This window comes from Micromys minutus (assembly GCF_963924665.1).
Source record: "Micromys minutus genome assembly, chromosome: 8".
NCBI lineage: Eukaryota > Metazoa > Chordata > Mammalia > Rodentia > Muridae > Micromys > Micromys minutus.
Genome location: NC_137977.1, coordinates 26,525,870 through 26,543,905, shown reverse-complemented (window position 1 = coordinate 26,543,905; position 18,036 = coordinate 26,525,870). Strand labels below are relative to the sequence as shown.

General features: G+C 38.7%; 1 protein-coding gene across 3 annotated transcripts in view; it reads left to right on the top strand.

Annotated features, from left to right (window-relative positions):
• The window catches only part of NR3C1 (nuclear receptor subfamily 3 group C member 1), an 89,592-nt gene extending 75,053 nt beyond the window's left edge, over positions 1–14,539 (top strand). For all 3 annotated transcript variants that reach the window (XM_080920092.1, XM_080920093.1, XM_080920091.1), the window contains exons 8-9: positions 1,918–2,075; positions 10,450–14,539. In XM_080920092.1, coding sequence (XP_080776218.1) covers positions 1,918–2,075; positions 10,450–10,602 — 311 coding nt within the window. In that variant the 3' untranslated portion in view covers positions 10,603–14,539. The remainder of the gene's footprint in view (positions 1–1,917; positions 2,076–10,449) is intronic.
• Positions 14,540–18,036: the final 3,497 nt, after the last annotated feature.

Below are 18,036 nucleotides of genomic sequence, written 5' to 3'. Positions count from 1 at the left end.
CTGAAAAGAAATGGGCTGTTGTGCCAAGAAAAAATATCATTGAACCTTAAATATATACTATTAAAGAAAGAAAGTATTTTCTTAAAAAAGAATATCATCAATTCCAAGAAACTGATGGAGGCTGATGAGGACTGATTTAAAAGGAAAGTTCAACATGCCCAGTAATCCAGCCTTTCTTCAGAAATTTTACAGGAGCTTGGAGTGAAGATAAGAGAAAAATTCTCTCGTTTTTATGTTGGTTAGAAAGGGAGATAAAGTGTTGGAGCTACATGTAATGTTTCCAAAGCAAAAGCAAGCCCTGCCCTGTAAGAGAGATCGTCTCATCAGGACCTTATCTGACATGGAGAAAAGGCAGATAAAGGATTCTAGACCCTTATAATAGCCCTCCTGACTCACAGGAAAGAAAGGGGGAAAGGGGTTTCTAGGAAACATTCCGGTGCAGTAAAACAGAAATGTAATCATAAAAGAAAGTGTTTAATTGGAGACTTGCTTACAGTTCTGAAGCTTAGCTTAGTCTATTATCGTGACGGCTTGCATAGAGAGAAAGAGAAAGACACTAGGGCTGTCATGGATTTTGAGACCACAAAGCTTATCCCATGGTGACACACTTTCTCCCACAGGTATGGACCTACTCAAGTAAGAATACCTCCTAATCCTTCTAATCCTTTTTCATAGCTCCACTCCCTGGTGACTAAGCCTATGGGGGCATTTCTTATTCAAACCACCACAGTGCCCATAACCAACATTAAAAACAATCCAGAGCCTAGCCAGATTAACATGCCATCTTCCACAAAATGTCTTAATTTCATCAGTTCTGATACTTCTTGTCTAGCTAAACAAAAAGCAAGCAAACAAACAAACAAACAAAGAATAAAAACCAAAGCCAGCATTAAATCTGTTCCAAACCACTGACATTATCTATCACATAGGAATTTAAAGTAACTACAGTGTTTTTGCTAAGGACACTACAGGAAAAATATAGACTACATGAGAATTCTGAATGAAGATTCACAGCCAACTGAGGAATTTCCTCTAAGGGACCACTAGAAATCACAGATGCTGAAATGAAAAGGCAGGATGCTCCTTGCAGGCATGCTGTTAGTGGTCATACAACCAAGAAAGAGTGAACATAGGGCAACAAAAACTCCTAGACTCAAATAGAAAGAAGAAAAATAATAAAAAGGGTATGGGAAAACTGTAAGAAATATTTTAAGTAATAAAGGTTCAGAAATTTCTATCAAAATGTAGATTTTGGAAGCCTAGAGATAAGCAAGCAAAGAAAAAACCCAAAAATAAAAATCTGTATTTTGGTATATCCTCTTCAAATTACAGAAACCAAAAAGGGGGGGGGGGTAAAAAATCTTGAGTTAGGTTTTATGACAACAGTGACAATAAGCAACCTTTTATAACTTACACCAGAGTTCTTAATCAGAAATCCTGCAAGTAAACAGCTCCCTTCAAAGAAAAAGATTGAAATCAAAGGATGTATAAATTTGCTTTAAACTGTCCAGCCCTTTGCTTTGTAATAGTTTGTCATATGCCTATAGTCACCCTGTCCTGGAGGTACTGACCTTACCTGGTACAGTATAAAGGTTGTAAAATGGAAGCTTTTTTAAAGCGTTTCTCATTGGTGTATATCACAGATTAGCTATACACAAAGTGATGCTGTTTGTATCCTCAGGTGTTATCATCAGCTCCCATTTATAAGTGGGCAACAGTTGGCTTTCCCATGGTTATAAACCCCAATTCTCAGCCTATACTTTCACATAGACATAGTCCCACAGTCCTTTGAAAATGTATGGATTTTAGACTATATTGAACGTACATTGTAACGATGAAATATGTGTGTGCTACTTACTTAGTATAGGACTAGTTACAGAAAGGAAAAATTTTAACTGACTTCATATTACCTTTTAGTTCCTAAGGATGGTCTGAAGAGCCAAGAGTTATTTGATGAGATTCGAATGACTTATATCAAAGAGCTGGGAAAAGCCATTGTCAAAAGGGAAGGAAACTCCAGTCAGAACTGGCAGCGGTTTTATCAACTGACAAAACTTTTGGACTCCATGCATGACGTAAGTACCAAACATAAAGCCGAAACAATAGCAAAAAAGAAATAACAGGTTGTGGGCGGTGGCGCATACTTTTAATCACAGCAGTCTCAGAAGTAGACCAAGTGGATGTCTATAGCTTGAGGCTAGGCTAGTCTACATAGGGATGCCAGGACAGCCAGGGTACATAAGGGAAAGCCCGCCTCAAAAGCCCAAAGACAGAGAGACAAAGAAAGAAACAAAAACATACAGATTTTGTAGGTCCTAAGGTTATGTTTTAATTATTATATATACTATATATAATTATATACTAATTAGTCATCCCTCGGTTTATATGTTAGATTATTTAAAATAAATAATTGTGTACACCTTTCTCCTAAGTATTTCTTGTTGTTGTATACAAATAAGCTATCAAATGACACCAGTTTCACCTACTACATATCAGTACTACTCCAGGATCCTGATGCCTCAGTTTCCCAAATGCTGGGATCGCAGGCATACCAGGCTTTCATTCTACATACAGTTTAAGACATTTAAAAGTCCTTTGTTTGTAAGTGCTTATTTTATTTAAATTATTCTTATCTGAGGAATTCCAACAAAGATTGGTGTATTTTTGATTGAATATCCTTAAAAATATATATGGAATGTATTTACTCCAATTCCTCCTTAACTTCTCTTCAGACTCACCTCCTCCTTATACTTTTTCTATTCTTTTTTAAAAATCTAGTAACTCATCAACTCCACCTTCTCTTTTTCTTTAGTGTTGAGCTTTTCTTTTTTATTGTTGGATATTTTACTTATTTACATTTCAAATGTTAGCCCCTTTCCCAGTTTCCCCTCTAGAAACTCCCTATCCCATCCTCCCTCCCCCTGCTTCTATGAGGGTGCTCACCCACCTACCCATCCACCCACTCCTGCTTCCCTGCCTAGGCATTTCCCTACAATAAGGCATCGAGCCTTCCCATGACTAAGGGCTTCTCCTCCCATTGATGCATCACAAGGCCATCCTCTGCTACATATGTGGCTGGAGCCATGGGTCGCTCCATGTGTACTTATTGGTTGGTGGTTTAGTCCCTAAGAGTTCTGGGGTGTCTGGTTGGTTGATATAGTTGTGTTTCCTGTAGGCCTACAACCCCCTCCAGCTCCTTCAGAGACCTTTCTCTAACTCCTTCATTGGGGACCCTGTGCTCAGTCCAATGATTGGTTAAGAGCATCTACCTCTGTATTTCTCAGGCTCCGGCAGCAAGTACTTCTTGGCATCCACAATAGTGTCCAGGTTTTCGGTCTGTATACAGGCTCAAAACTTTTTAAAGGCCAATAGAGCATGAATATAGAATCTATAACAGGCCTTCTGTGTATGTATTATGACTTCCAGTTTAGTGTTTTTGTGGGATTCCTGAATATGTAAACCAGTAGGTTCCTGAATCTTGTTCCTTCTCCTGGGTTCTCCCTCTTCTGTGTGTCTTGTCCAACAATATGATGGTTTATATTTTATTTTGTTATGTTTCATTTTATTATTACCTCCTAGAAGCATAATCTTTTCACCGAGAGAAGATGTTGGGAGGAACTAGGAAGAGTAGAAGGACAAGCCATAATCAGGATAGATTACATGAGAAAAGAATTTTTTATTAGATACTCTTTATATTTACATTTGAAATGTTAACCTTTTTCCCCACCCTGCTCCCACCCCACCCCCTTCACTTGTCTCCACAAAAGTGCACTCACTCCTAATCTCCCTCTCCACCTCAGTGACTTGGCATTCCCCTATACTGGGAAAACGTGCCCTCCCTGGACCAAAGGCCTCTTCTCACATTGATGCCAGACACTGCTATCTTCTGCTACATATGCAACTAGAAGCACAGTTCTAGCACACATAGGTTTTGATATGTGCTTAGTGATTGGTGCTTTAGTCCTTAGGAGTTTTACAGGATTTGGTTGATAATGTTGTTCTTCCCATGAGGTTGCAACCCCTTTCAGCTCCTTCAGGCCTTTCTTTAGCACCTTCATTGGGGTCCCCATGTTCAGTCTGATGGTTAGCTGCAAACATGCTCAGCTGTATCTCTATGACTCTGGCAAGAGCCCCTATGGAGGGGTCAATATCTGGTTCCTGCCAGTAAGTACATCTTGGTATCACCAATAGTGGCCACATATGGGGTGGATCCCCAAGTGAGGCAGCCTTTGAATGATCTTTTCTTCAATCCCTGCTCCTCTATTTGACCTTGTATTTCCTCCTGTGAGTGTTTTGTTCTCCCTTCTAAGAAGGACTGGGCTATCCACATTTTGTTTTCTTTCTTTTTGAGCTTCATAAGATCTATGAATTGTTTCTTGGGTATTGAGAGCTTTCTGAAGCTACTATCTGCTTATCAGTGAGTGCATACCATGGTGTTCTTTTGTGACTGGGTTACCTCACTCAGGATGATAGTCTCTAGTTTCATCCATTTGCCTAGGAATTTCATAAAGCCATTGTTTCTAATAGCTGAGTAGTACTTAATTGTTTAAATGTACCACAATTTCTGTATCCATTCCTCTGTTGAAGGACATCTGGGTTCTTTCCACCTTCTGGCTATTATAAATAAGGCTGCTATGAACATGGTGGTGCACGTGTCCTTGTTAGATGTTGGAGCATTTTGGGGGTATATGCTCAGGAATGTAATAGCTGGGTCTTCAGGTTATGTTCAGTACTATATTCAATTTTCTGAGCAACCTTCAGACTGATTTCCAGAGTGGTTATACCAGCTTACATCTCCACCAATAGTGGAGGAGTGTTCCTCTTTCTCCACATCCTCACCAGCATCTGCTGTCATCTGAGTTTTAGATCTTAGCCAGTCTGACTGGTGTGAGGTGGAAATTCAGGGTTATTTTGATTTGTATTTCCCTGGTGACTAGGAAATGATACCTATAGAAATGTTAAGCATTTCTTTAGGTATTCCTCAGTTTAAAATCCTGTTTAGCTCTATATCTCATGTTTTAAAATAGGATTGTTTGATTCTCTGGAGCTTAATTTCTTGAGTTCTTTGTATATATTGGATACTAGCCCTCTATCAGATGTAGGATTGGTAAAAATCTGTTCCCAATCTGATGGCTGCCACTTTTTCTTCTTAACAGTGTCCTTAGCCTTACAGAAACTTTACAATTTCATGAGGTCCCATTTGTTGATTCTTGATATTAGAGCATAAGCCATTGATGTTGTGTTTAGGAAAATTTCCCCTGTGCCTATATGTTCTAAGCTCTTCTCACTTTCTCTTCTGATACTTTCAGTATACCTGGTTTAATGTGGAGGTCTTTGATCCATTTGCACTTGAGCTTTGTACAAAGAGATAAGAATAAATTGATTTGCATTTTTCTGCATTCTGACTGCCAGGTGAAGCAACACCATTTGTTGAAGAGGCTGTCTTTTTACATTGAGTGTTTTTCGATCCTTTGTCAAAGATCAAGTGACCATAAGCATGAGGGTACATTTCTGGGTCTTCTGTTCTGTTCCATTGATCTACCTGCCTATCTCTGTACCAATACCATGCAATTTTTATCATGATTGATTTGTAATATAGCTTGAGGTCAGAGATGGTGATTCCCCCTGAAGTTCTTTTATTATTGAGAATAGATTTTGTTTAGCTCTGTACTCCATTTTTTAATAGGATTGTTTGATTCTCTGGCGTCTAACTTCTTGGGTTCTTTGTATATATTGGATATTAGACCTCTATCAGATGTGGGTTGGTAAAGATCTTTTCCCAATCTGTTGGCTGCTGTTTTGTTTTCTTGACAGTGTCCTTAGCCTTACAGAAACTTTGCAATCTCATTAAGTCCCATTTCTCCATCCTTGGTCTTAGAGCACAAGCCATTGGTGTTCTGTTCAGGAAATTTTCCCCTGTGCCTATGTGTTCTGAGGTTTTCCCTACTTTCTCATCTAATAGTTTCAGTGTACCTGGTTTAATGTGGAGATCTTTGATCCACTTGCACTTGAGCCTTGTATGAAGAGATAAGAAAGGGTCTATTTTTATTTTTCTGCATGCTGAGTGCCAGTTGAGCCAACCCCATTTGTTGAAGATGTTGTCCTTTTTCCATTGAATGTTTTCAATTCCTTTGTCAAAAATCAGTATGAGAGCTCATTTCTGGATCTTCTATTCTGTTCCATTGATCAACCTGCCTATCTCTGTACGAGTACCATGTGGTTTTTAACACAATTACCTTGTAATATAGCTTGAGGTCAGGGATGGTGATTCCCGCAGATGTTTTCTTGTTGTTAAGGATGGATTTCGATATTCTAGGTTTGTTAATCCAGATGAATTTGCAAATTGCTCTTTTCAACTTAGAATTGAGTTGGAATTTTGATGGGGATTGCATTGAATCTGTAGATTGCTTTTAGTAAGATGGCCATTTTTACAATGTTGATCCTTCCAATTCATGAGCATGAGAGATCTTTTCATCTTCTGAGATCTTCTTCAATATTCTTCTTCAGAGATTTGAAGTTCTTATCATACAGACCTTTCACTTCCTTAGTTAGGGTCACAACAAGGTATTTCATAATGTTTTTGACTATTGTGAAGGGTGTCATTTCCCTAATTTCTTTCTCAGTATGTTTATTCTTTGAGTAGAGGAAGGCTACTAATTTGAGTTAATTTTATAACCAGCCACTTTGCTGAAGTTGTTTATCAGCTGTAGGAGTTCTCTGGTGGAATTTTTGGGGTCAGTTAAATATACTATTATATCATCAGCAAATAGTGATATTTAGACTTCTTCCTTTCTGATATGTATCCCTTTGACTTCCTTTTGCTGTCTAATTACTCTGGCCAGGACTTCCAGTACTATATTTAATAGGTATGGTGAGAGTGGGCAGCCTTGTCTATTCCCTGATTTTAGTGGGGATGCTTTAAGTTTCTCGCCATTTAGTTGGTTTTGGCTACTGGTTTGCCATATATTGCTTTTACTATGTTTAGGTATGGGCCTTGGATTCCTGCTCTTTCCAAGACTTTTAACATGAAGGGGTGTTCAATTTTGTCAAATGCTTTCTCAGCATCCAGTGAGATGATCATGTGTTTTTTTTTCTTTGAGTTTGTTTATATGGTGGATTTCCGTTTATTGAACCATCTCTGGGATGAAGCCTACGTGATCATGGTGAATGATCATTTTGATGTGTTCTTGGATTTGGTTTGCAGGAATTTTATTGAGTATTTTTGCATCAATGTTCATGAGGGAAATTGGTCTAAAGTACTCTTTCTTTGTAGGGTCTTCGTGTGGTTTAGTTATGACAGTTATTGTGGCTTCAAAGAATGAATGAGTAGTGTTCCTTCTGTTTCTATTTTGTGGAATAGTTTGTAGAGTATTGGTATTAGGTCTTCTATGAAGGTCTGATAGAATTCTGCACAGGACCCATCTGGTCCTGGGCTTTTTTGCTTGGGAGGCTTTGGATGACTGCCTTTTTAGGTGTTTTTTTTAGGTGTTACAGGACTGTTTATATGGTTTATCTGATCATGATTTAACTTTGGTATCTGGTATCTGTCTAGAAATTTGTCTATTTCCTCCAGATTTTCCAGATTTGTTGAGTATAGGCTTTTGTAGTAGGATCTGATGATTTCTTGAATTTCTGCAGTTTCTATTATTATGTCTCCACTCTCATTTGATTTTGTTAATTTGGATACTCTGTGTGTGCCCTGTAGTTAGTCTGGCTAAGGGCTTATAGATCTTGTGGATTTTCTCAAAAAAAACAGCTCTTGGTTTTGTTGATTCTTTGTATAGTTCTTTTTTATCTACTCAGTTGATTTCTTCTCTGAGTTTGATTATTTCCTGCCATCTCAGGTATATCTGCTTCTTTTTGTTCGAAAGCTTTCAGTTGTTCTGTCAAGCTGCTAGTGTATGCTCTCTCCAGTTTCTTTTTGGGGGCACTTAGATCTATGAGTTTTACACTTAGTACTGCTTTCATTACATCCCATAAGTTTGGGTATGTTGTGCCTTCATTTTCGTTAGATTCTGAAAGATCCTTAACTTCTTCATTTTTCTTGACCATGTTATCATTGAGTAGAGCATTGTTCAGCTTCCATGTGTATGTGGGCCTTTTGTTGACTTTGTTGTTATTAAAGATAAGCCTTAGTTCGTGGTGATCTGATAGGATGCATGGGAGTATTTTGATCTTCTTATATCTGGTGAGGCCTATTTTGTTTCAGGGTATATGGTCAGTTTGGAGAAGGTGCTGTGAGGTGCTGAGAAGGTGTGTTGTTTTAGGATGAAATGTTCTGTAGATGATTGTCAAGTCCAAATTGGTTCATAACCTCTGCTAGTTTCCCTGTGTCTTTGTTCAGTTTCTGCTTTCATGATCTGTCTGTCCATTGAGGAGAGTAGCGTGTTGAAGTCCCCACTATTATTGTGTGTGGTGAAATATATCCTTTGAGCTTTAGTAGGGTTTTTTTTTTTTTTTTTTTTTTTAATGAATGTGGGTGCCCTTGTATTTGGAGCATAGATGTTCACAATTGAGAGTTCATCTTAAAATTTTTTCTTGTAATGAGTAAAAAGTGTCCTTCCTTATCTTTTTTAATAACTTTTGGTTAAAAATCTATTTTATTCAATATTAGAATGGCTACTCCAGCTTGCTTGTTTCTTAGGACTATTTGCTTGAAAGTTTTTTTCCCAGCCTTTTAGTCTGAGATAGTATCTGTCTTTGTCTCTGAGATAGGTTTCCTTTATGCAACAAAATGCTGGATCCTGTTTAGTAGCCAGTCTGATAGTCTGTGTCTTTTTTATTGGGGAATTGAGTCCATTGATGTTAAGTGATATTAAGGAATAGTGGTTGTTGTTTCCTGTTATTTTTATTGTTAGGGGTAGAAGTATGTTTGTGTGCTTTTCTTCCTGTGGTTTTCTTGCAGGATTATTTTCTTGCTTTTTCTAGGGTATAGTTTCCCTCCTTGTGTTGGAGTTTTCCATCTATTGTCCTTTGTAGGGCTGGATTTGTGGACAGATATTTTGTTACTTTGGTTTTGTTCTGGAATATCTTGGTCTCACCATCTATGGTAATTGAAAGTATTGCTGGATATAGTAGCCTGGGATGGCATTTTTGTTCTCTTAGTGTCTGTATGACATCTGTCCAGGATCTTCTAGCTTTCATAGTCTCAGTTGAGAAGGCAGGTGTAATTCTTAGCTGTCTACCTTTATATGTTACTTGTCCTTTTTCCCTTACTGCTTTTAGTATTCTTTCTTTTGAACAATTGATGTTTTGACTATTATGTGTTGGGAGGAATTTCTTTTCTGGTTCAATCTATTTGGAGTTCTATAGGCTTCTTGTATGTTCATGGTCATATTGTTCTTAAGGGAAGTTTTCTTCTATGATTTTGTTGAAGATATTTACTGGGCCTTTTATTTGGGCATTTTTACCTTCTTCTACTCCTATTATCCATAGGTTTGGTCTTCTCATTGTGTCCTGGATATCTTGAATGTTTTGGGTTAGGAGCTTTTTGATCTTTGCATTTGCTCTGACTGGTGTGTCAATGTTTTCTATGTTGTCTTCTGTCCCTGAGATCCTCTCTTCCATCTCTTATAGTCTGTTGGTGATGCTTGCATCTGTGACTCTTTCCTAGGTTTTCTATCTCCAGGGTTGACTCTTTTTGTGATTTCTTTATTGTTTCTATTTCCATTTTCAATTCCTTCACCTGTTTGCTTGTGTTTTCTTGTAGCTCTTTGAGTGATTTTTGTGTTTCCTTTTTAAGGGCTTCTACTTGTTTACGTGTGTTCTGGTTTTCCTGTAATTGTTTAAGGGAGTTATTCATGCACTTTTCAAAGACCTCCATCATCATCATGAAGTACAATTTGAAATCTAAATCTTGTTTTTCTGGTGTGTTGGGAAACCCAATACTTGCTGTGGTGGGAGAACTTGTTGCCATGTTGTCTTGGTTTCCATTGCTTAGGTTCTTGTGCTTCCTCTTGCCATCTTGTTATCTGTGATTATAGGTGATCTTGTTGTCTCTGACTGGAGCATGTCTCTCCTGTGGATCTGAGGGCCTGTGGGCTCAGGAGGGAGATTTCTCCTGAGTGTTTTGCTCTTTGTGGTTATGTAGTGAGTTCTGATGGTGGTGGCTGGGCTCTGTCTCCGTGGGCTCAGGTGGGAGAGTCCTTCTGAGGCTCTTCTGGTTGCTTAGCCATCTGCAGGCAGGTCCTGAGTCCCGATGGTGGAGTTTGGCTCTCAGTCTGGGTTGGAACAGACCCATTCCCAGAGAGCACCATGCTACCTGTGCCCTGAGAGTTCCTGGCAGGTCTTGAATACTGATGGAGGTGACCCAGCTCTCTCTCTCAGTCAGAAAGGAAGAATTTATTTTCGATAAAAATAAATATGACAAGACTTGGTGGGGAAGCCAAGAGATATGACCCATTCACAGTTATGCTGTGAAGCCTCACTCTACCGTATCTTCTCTTACAGGTGGTTGAAAATCTCCTTACCTACTGCTTCCAAACATTTTTGGATAAGAACATGAGTATTGAATTTCCAGAGATGTTAGCTGAAATCATCACTAATCAGATACCAAAATATTCAAATGGAAATATCAAAAAGCTTCTGTTTCATCAAAAATGACTGCCTTACTAAGAAAGGTTGCCTTAAAGAAAGTTGAATTTATAGCTTTTACTGTACAAACTTATCAATTTGTCTTGTAGATGTTTTGTTGTTCTTTTTGTTTCTGTCTTGTTTTTGTTTTAAATACGCACTACATGTGGTTTATAGAGGGCCAAGACTTGGCAACAGAAGAAGTTGAGTCATCACTTTTAAGTGACAGGAAAGCAGACAGTAAAGTGCATTGGTTGGTGGGTCACAGAATCTAAAAACAGTTGTGTGGAGGCATGTCCACTACCAGAGAAGTACCGCACCTAAACCACCAGTGCCCAAAGTCCATTTGATCCACTTTCTGCTCATACTTTCAGTTGGCTGGATAAAACTTTCTAGACTTTCTGTTGGTGTATTTTTCCCATGTATAGTTAGGATAGCATTTTGATTTATGCATGGAAACCTGAAAAAAGTTTACAAGTGTATATCAGAAAAGGGAAGTTGTGCCTTTTATAGCTATTACTGTCTGGTTTTAACAATTTCCTTTATATTCAGTGAACTATGCTTGCTCGTTTTCCTTAAATAATTTTTGTATTCCAGTTATTGTACAGCTGTTTAAGACGGGCAGCTGCTTCACAGCTCTCCTAGACGCTAACATTAATTTCCGTGTGAAAATGGGTCGGTGCTTCTACCCTGATGGCACTAAGCTATCAGAAGACCACAGAAATTGACTCAGATCTCCAGTATTCTTGTCAAAAGCTCTTACTCTGTATATATCTGCTTCCATGGAGAATTACATAGGTTGTGCAGATTAACCGTCCTAACTGGTATAGAACAAGCACCTAGTCCAGTGACCTGCTGGGTAAACTGTGGATGATGGTTTCAAAAGACTAATTGTAAAACAGTAACTACCAAAAGGCCCCATTTGCACCTAATGCACCATCTCTTCAGTGGTGGGATAGCAACAGAGTTCGTAAATCAGCTCTTTCAGGACCTTCTGGAGTGGTTTGTATAACATTTTTAATTGTATTATTCCAGATAACCAGCTCTGATAAAGCCGAGAGATTGTTTTAATCAGACCAAGTAACTTCCCTCATTAAACTTTACCCCCAACTAAATCTCTAATATGGCAAGAATGGCTAGACACCCATTTTCACATCCCACCCGTCACCAATTTGGTCTAGCGTTCCTGGTGGTACAGGAAAATCAGCTACTGATTTTTGTTATTAAAAATGAATGTAAGGCATCTGTGTTTGTCCAACTACACATCCCTACATGTGCCATAGAATTTAACACAAGTCTTGTGAACTTCTTCACACTGAGAATTATCATTAAAAACAAAACAAAAAACAACAAAAAAAAGGAAGCTGTAGTAGCCCTTTCTGTGTGCACCTTACCAACTTTCTGTGACTCAAAGCTTAACACACTTACTAAGCCACAAGAAATCTGATTTCTGTTTAAGGTGGCCAAATTATTGTGTAATAGAAAACTGAAAATCTAATATTAAAATATGAAACTTCTAATATATTTTTATATTTAGTTATAGTTTCAGATATATATCATATTGGTATTCACTAATCTGGGAAGGGAAGGGCTACTGCAGCTTTACATGCAATTTATTAAAATGATTGTAAAATAGCTGTATAGTGTAAAATAAGAATGATTTTTAGATGAGATTGCTTTATCATGACATGTTATATATATTTTTTGTAGGGGTCAAAGAAATGTTGATGGATATCCTATATGATCTATAGTGTGCAAGAGCATCCATACAGGCCTCAGCACTCTTGGAAATTAAAACAGGTTTCTCTAAGCTAGGGAGAGGGAACTGGAGACTGGCCCTGTGTGCACTGGAGGTTCTGAGGCTTTGACCCAATCAGATCACAAGGGAACTAGTTCCCGCCTCCCATTCTAACCATCCTCATCCAACCATGACCCTGTCAGTGCAGGTTTGGTCTATTAAACTCCCCCTTGCGCTAACATACATAAACAGGACAGAAAGGTGGCGCTTCTGTAGTTATAGGCACCATCCAGTAACAGGGTTATTTTCACATGCAGCCTCCCCACATGGTAACAGAAACAGAGGCTTTAGAAGTTTGGCAATAATGCGCAGAGGAGCCAGCAATATGTAAATACTAAAGAATCGCATAGGACGCCAGTAATACACTAACCCTTTCCATCCTTTCCAAGAAAGATGAGGACATGTTTGTTTTCTTTGAATGCTTTTTGAATGTTGTTATTTTCAGTATTTTGCAGAAATTATTTAATAAAAAGTGTAATCATTTGCTTTTTGAATTATCTCTAAAAGGGAATGTTCAGTTTGTAATGGTTTAAATTGGTCTCAAAGTACTTTAAAATAATTGTAACCCAGCTGGATGTGAAATTTATGGTGCCTAAGAAATACCACTTGAATATTATCAATGACAGTGTTAAGTTTCAAAATGAGCTTCTCAAAAATAGATTATTGTACATTTATGGAATGTTATATGGTTAAACCCAAAAAAAGCACATCACACATAAATCTGCTTTCAGTCCCAACCAGCTTGGCTTTCAAAAATAGAGCTCCAAAAAAGAAAAAAAAGGAAAAGATATATATGCTTTGTTATTAACAGAAGGCAACAGACATTCATAAAACTACTATCTGAAGCTTTCCGTTAGCTGTATAAAGAGCTATGCTCCTTGGCTGTCGTAACTGAGCATAGGTGAGAAAGATACGGTACTGTTGGAGAGCAGCTTCTTTCCTGTGTGTGACGTCATACCGTTCCAAACTATTTAGATTTTATAATCACTTCAGTGAGTTGGTGACATGCCTGTATGACTCACAACAGATCTTGAAAACTATCTTTAATTACTGGTAGGACAAAAAAGGGACATTCTGGTTATTTTAGGCATTGGCTTGGGATTCTGTATATGCAACAGAAAGGAGACAGGAAACTTAGGGAAGAGAACCTAGGAAGCACTGCCTTCTTTAAGGAAAGACAAACCAATAAGTGAGACTACCCCAAAGGAACAAGGGCCACATAGTGTGGAGTCCTTAATGATGAGTCAGGGTGAGCTCTGGTGAGCATGGAAAAGCCAGCACCGCCAGCACTGCTGAGTAGGGCAGAACAGGGATGGGACAAGAAGGGACGAGAATCCCAGCTGGACACTGGTCCCAGGATTTTGCTCCCTCTTATGTACCATGAAGAAATATCACCATGGGATAAACCATGATGGTATGTTTTGATCTGTTAGCATTCAAGAATCATGGTAGCCTTCAGGAGCTTTAGATTTTGGTTGGTCACCCCAACGATAAGCTGTAGTTGAATGTGTTTCTTATGTGCCTGGTTTCAGTGTTAGAAGGTGGGATAGGGTGTGCAGACACTGCAAACCACTTCAGATGGAAGTTTTCTCATTTTCCAGACTATTTTCAGTCAGCCTGGTCTATCAGGATTGGTGATCAGGTTTTCAGGAAAGGGTTGGCTTCTATCTAAAACATGCCTGAAAGGATTTTATTTTCTGATAAATGGCTGTATGAAAATACCCTCCTAAATAACCTGCTTAACTACATATAGATTTCAGTGTGTCAATATTCTATTTTGTATATTAAACAAATGCTATATAATGGGGACAAATCTATATTATACTGTGTATGGCATTATTAAGAAGCTTTTTCATTATTTTTTATCACAGTAATTTTTAAATGTGTAAAAATTAAAAACCAGTGACTCCTGTTTAAAAATAAAAGTTGTAGTTTTTTATTCATGCTGAATAACCTGTAGTTTAAAAAACTGTCTTTTTACCTACACAGTGAAATGTCAGACTGTAAAATTTTGTGTGGAAATGTTTAACTTTTATTTTTCATTTAAATTTGCTGTTCTGGTATTACCAAACCACACATTTGTACTGAATTGGCAGTAAATGTTAGTCAGCCATTTACAGCAATGCCAAATATGGATAAACATCATAATAAAAATATCTGCTTTTTCATTATGTGACTCCCAACATGCTTTCATGGAACTTGTGCAGTTACAACCAACCTGCTTTTTTTGTTGTTGTTTGTTTTGTTTTGTTTTTCTCATCACACAGCAAATTCCCACTTTAGGAAGTGGAAGATGCCAAGGTGAGCACGTAAATGCCAGTGTGACAGCTAGTGTGTGCAGAGAGGTGACATTTATTCCAAAGGAGCTTGCCCTGATGCCAACAGCTCTAAGTCTCCTCTCCCGTCTCTGGTGGTCACATGCGTATGATTTCCCAGGACACTAAGCACAGGAGAGAATCCGATGCCTGTAACTGCATCAGATGTAACGGTCTTTATCCCAAAGATAACATTTCTGTAAACAAATGCTATAACAAAATTAACAGCTTAATTTAAAATCCACAGTGCTCTTAGTAGAAATAAGTAAGCACAGCAAATGTTTGTTACGGAAGATAAAGGTGCGAGAAGTAAGCATTGGTCTGCATACTGTTTCCACAACACAGTGCTACCACTATGAAAAAAGCCACTCTAATTTAAAAAGTAAATTTGCCTTATCTGATGTACTCCAGCTACTGGCTGCATGCCTACTACATAAATGTAAGGAAATGTCAGTACTTGGATACTTGAGACTATGAGATTGGGATGTCCGGAACGACTCTCAGTGCCTTAAAGTACAACAGATGCCCCAGATCCAGCTCAATGGCCTACAGTTTGCATATGCAGAGCCCAGAGGAGAACATCAGTGTCTTCCCCTACTGCTCTGCCTTATTCTCTTGAGACAAGGTCTCCTACTGAATCACTAGTTGAGCTACACCAACTAGCTAGTGAGCTCCTAGGATCTGCCTGTCTGCCCTACAGTGCTGGGATTACAGACATTTGTGGCCATATCCACTTTGTTTATATGGATTCTGGGTATTCAAATTCAGATACCCTTGCTTGAAGAACAAAGTTCTCACTGAGCCACACAGTTCACCCATACCTATTCTTTCTGTGTACCATTTACCCTCAAGTACGAACCTGTTTGTGTAAAGTACCTTCACATGCACTATGCTAGTTTATCTCCACTCAATGAGTAGATAAAATGAGGACATTGATTGCTGGTAACTCAGTTACTAAAATTACAGTGGAAACCTGTGTGATGAAGCCATTTAGTTACCACATATGAGACAGCAAGTCTCTGGCAGCATCTCAGACAACTGATATTTTCTGCTTTTGTCTACTACTTCACTGAGCACTTACTATGTGTCAGATACTATGGCTTTTACTATATTTCCTTATTTAATCTTTGCAGCCCTTTAAAGCAGTATTCTTATTCTTGTGTATATGAGGACAGTGTGGCTTGAAAATCTGAGTAATCTTCTGAGGCTTAACAAAGCTTGGAAGCAGCTAAGTAGAACTTGACACTGGGCATTTGGCTCAGAAGTTCAGTTTTAACCACTTCCGGACAGAGGAATGTGAAACTTCTATGTGGAGAAGCTGAGCCTCGTGAGTCCTTGTCCTCTGACATGATCTCACTTAATCCCACTTGCCACAACATCAGTTTTTTAATTATTCATTTTGGGATTATAGTTGCATCCTTTCCCCTTCCCTTTCTTCCCACACACCCTCTTTACTTCTCTTCAGACTCAGTGTGTGTGTGTGTGTGTGTGTGTGTGTGTGTGAGGGCAGGGCCTACCATCCTTACATATGTAAGCACAACCTGCTCAGTTATACAAATGACTTGTATGTTTGTTTTCAGGGCTAGCCATATTTGGACACCTGGGAGACTGGGGGTGAAAAACTAACTCCAGAGAGATAAACAAGGAATCTGTGTGTCATTTAGCAGTGCTCACAGAAAGTCAACTCAAGCAGAAGAAGGTAAAGAGCTTAGAGTTAGGCTCAGGTGAAAAGATGTTAGCAAATGAAAACTCTGATGTAAGTCAAATCTGATCCCACTGTAACAACAAAACCCAGCTAAACCTTGGATATAAAAAAACAAAAACCACTTGAGAGGCTGAAAATACAGAGCCATTCTGCACCGGCTGTAGACTTTGCTCATCTTGTGAGTGGCACCAAACAGCTTTTGTAGTATCTTCTCACTATTAAAACTCTTGTAAAGTAATTAATTTTTTAAAAGTCTCTTGCCTGCATCAAGCTTCCTGTTTCTTAAAGTGAGAGAATACTTGAGTAGGGGAAATACTTTACTCTGTTTCTAAAACTGAGTAAAGGCGTTCATCTAGACCCTGTCAGAAGCCTAAACAAGTTCTACATTCTACCCTGCCCACTGGAGCGAGGGAGACTCACTCCGTCCATTCCATTGCCCTCACAGGAAAGAGTTACTGTAGGAAGCTCTGGGCAATGTCCAGGCAGCTTTGAAATGGCAGGGTCAGGAATGTGCACAGCTACAAAGGGAATCAAAAATTCTAGTTTTAGTTCATGTGTTTCCTTCTTTTATTGGGAAATATTTCTCTTTCTTTGATTCCTCCTTAGCTTTTTGTGAGTTTATAGCAAATATACACACTCCATAAGTAACAGGAACAATGACAAAAGATGGACACACAACTACTAGTGCCACCACTATGTCCTGCTGTCTGCCATTTATCCCTAGAAATGATTTTTACATTCCATCATTCTGGGGGGGGAGGTGACGTGTACACATGCCACAGGGCACTTATGAAAGTCTGGAGGACAAGTAATGGGAGTTGATTCTCTTCCTCCACTATGTAGATCCCAGGGATCAAACTCAGGTTGGCAGGCGTGGCAGAAGTATCTTTACCTGTTGAGTCGTCATGCTGGCCCTGATTTTTGCTTTTAATTTTGTTTCTGTTGCTCAGTCAATTCCAGACACCTGCTCCTAGATGTAAGAACAAAAGAACTAAAACCCAGTGCTCAAACAGTGTATGTGCACACACACTTTCACAGCAGCACTGCTAACAAGAGCCAAGGTAAATAAGGCTTTGTCTTAGTAAGTACTGTCTGAAGATACCCATGAGGTTCTGATGAAAATATGAATGTAGGCCATGTAAAAATCTCCAAGGTTGATAAGACTGCATGGAATAAAGAAAAAATTCATTTGAAGGGGGAGGACAGTTTTTATAAAAATCAGTGGTCACATGAGACATCTCACAAAGAGCTTTTGATCAATTTAGTGACCTGTCATGTTGGCAAGCATGCAGCTGATCCAACTCAAAGACCAACAAGGCACTACTAAACCCACGAACACAGTCCTGCCCTCCAGGAACTCAGTATGAAGGACAATTGGCTCAGCATGGCCACTTCTGCTTGTCCATTCCAATAGGAACACTTGACCATTCAATGACCTACATGTCAGTGTGCACAGCAGCAAAACAGCCAAAAAGTGAAAGCAATCTAATGTCTTCCAGTTGATGAGCAAGAAAACAAAAGGCTGTTATGTATGGCCATTAAAATTAAAATATAGGTTCATTCCATAAAAACACATAAGCCTCAAGAACATGCAAAAAGCTAAAAGAATGTAGACACATACATGATTTTTCTTAGGTGCCCAGAAA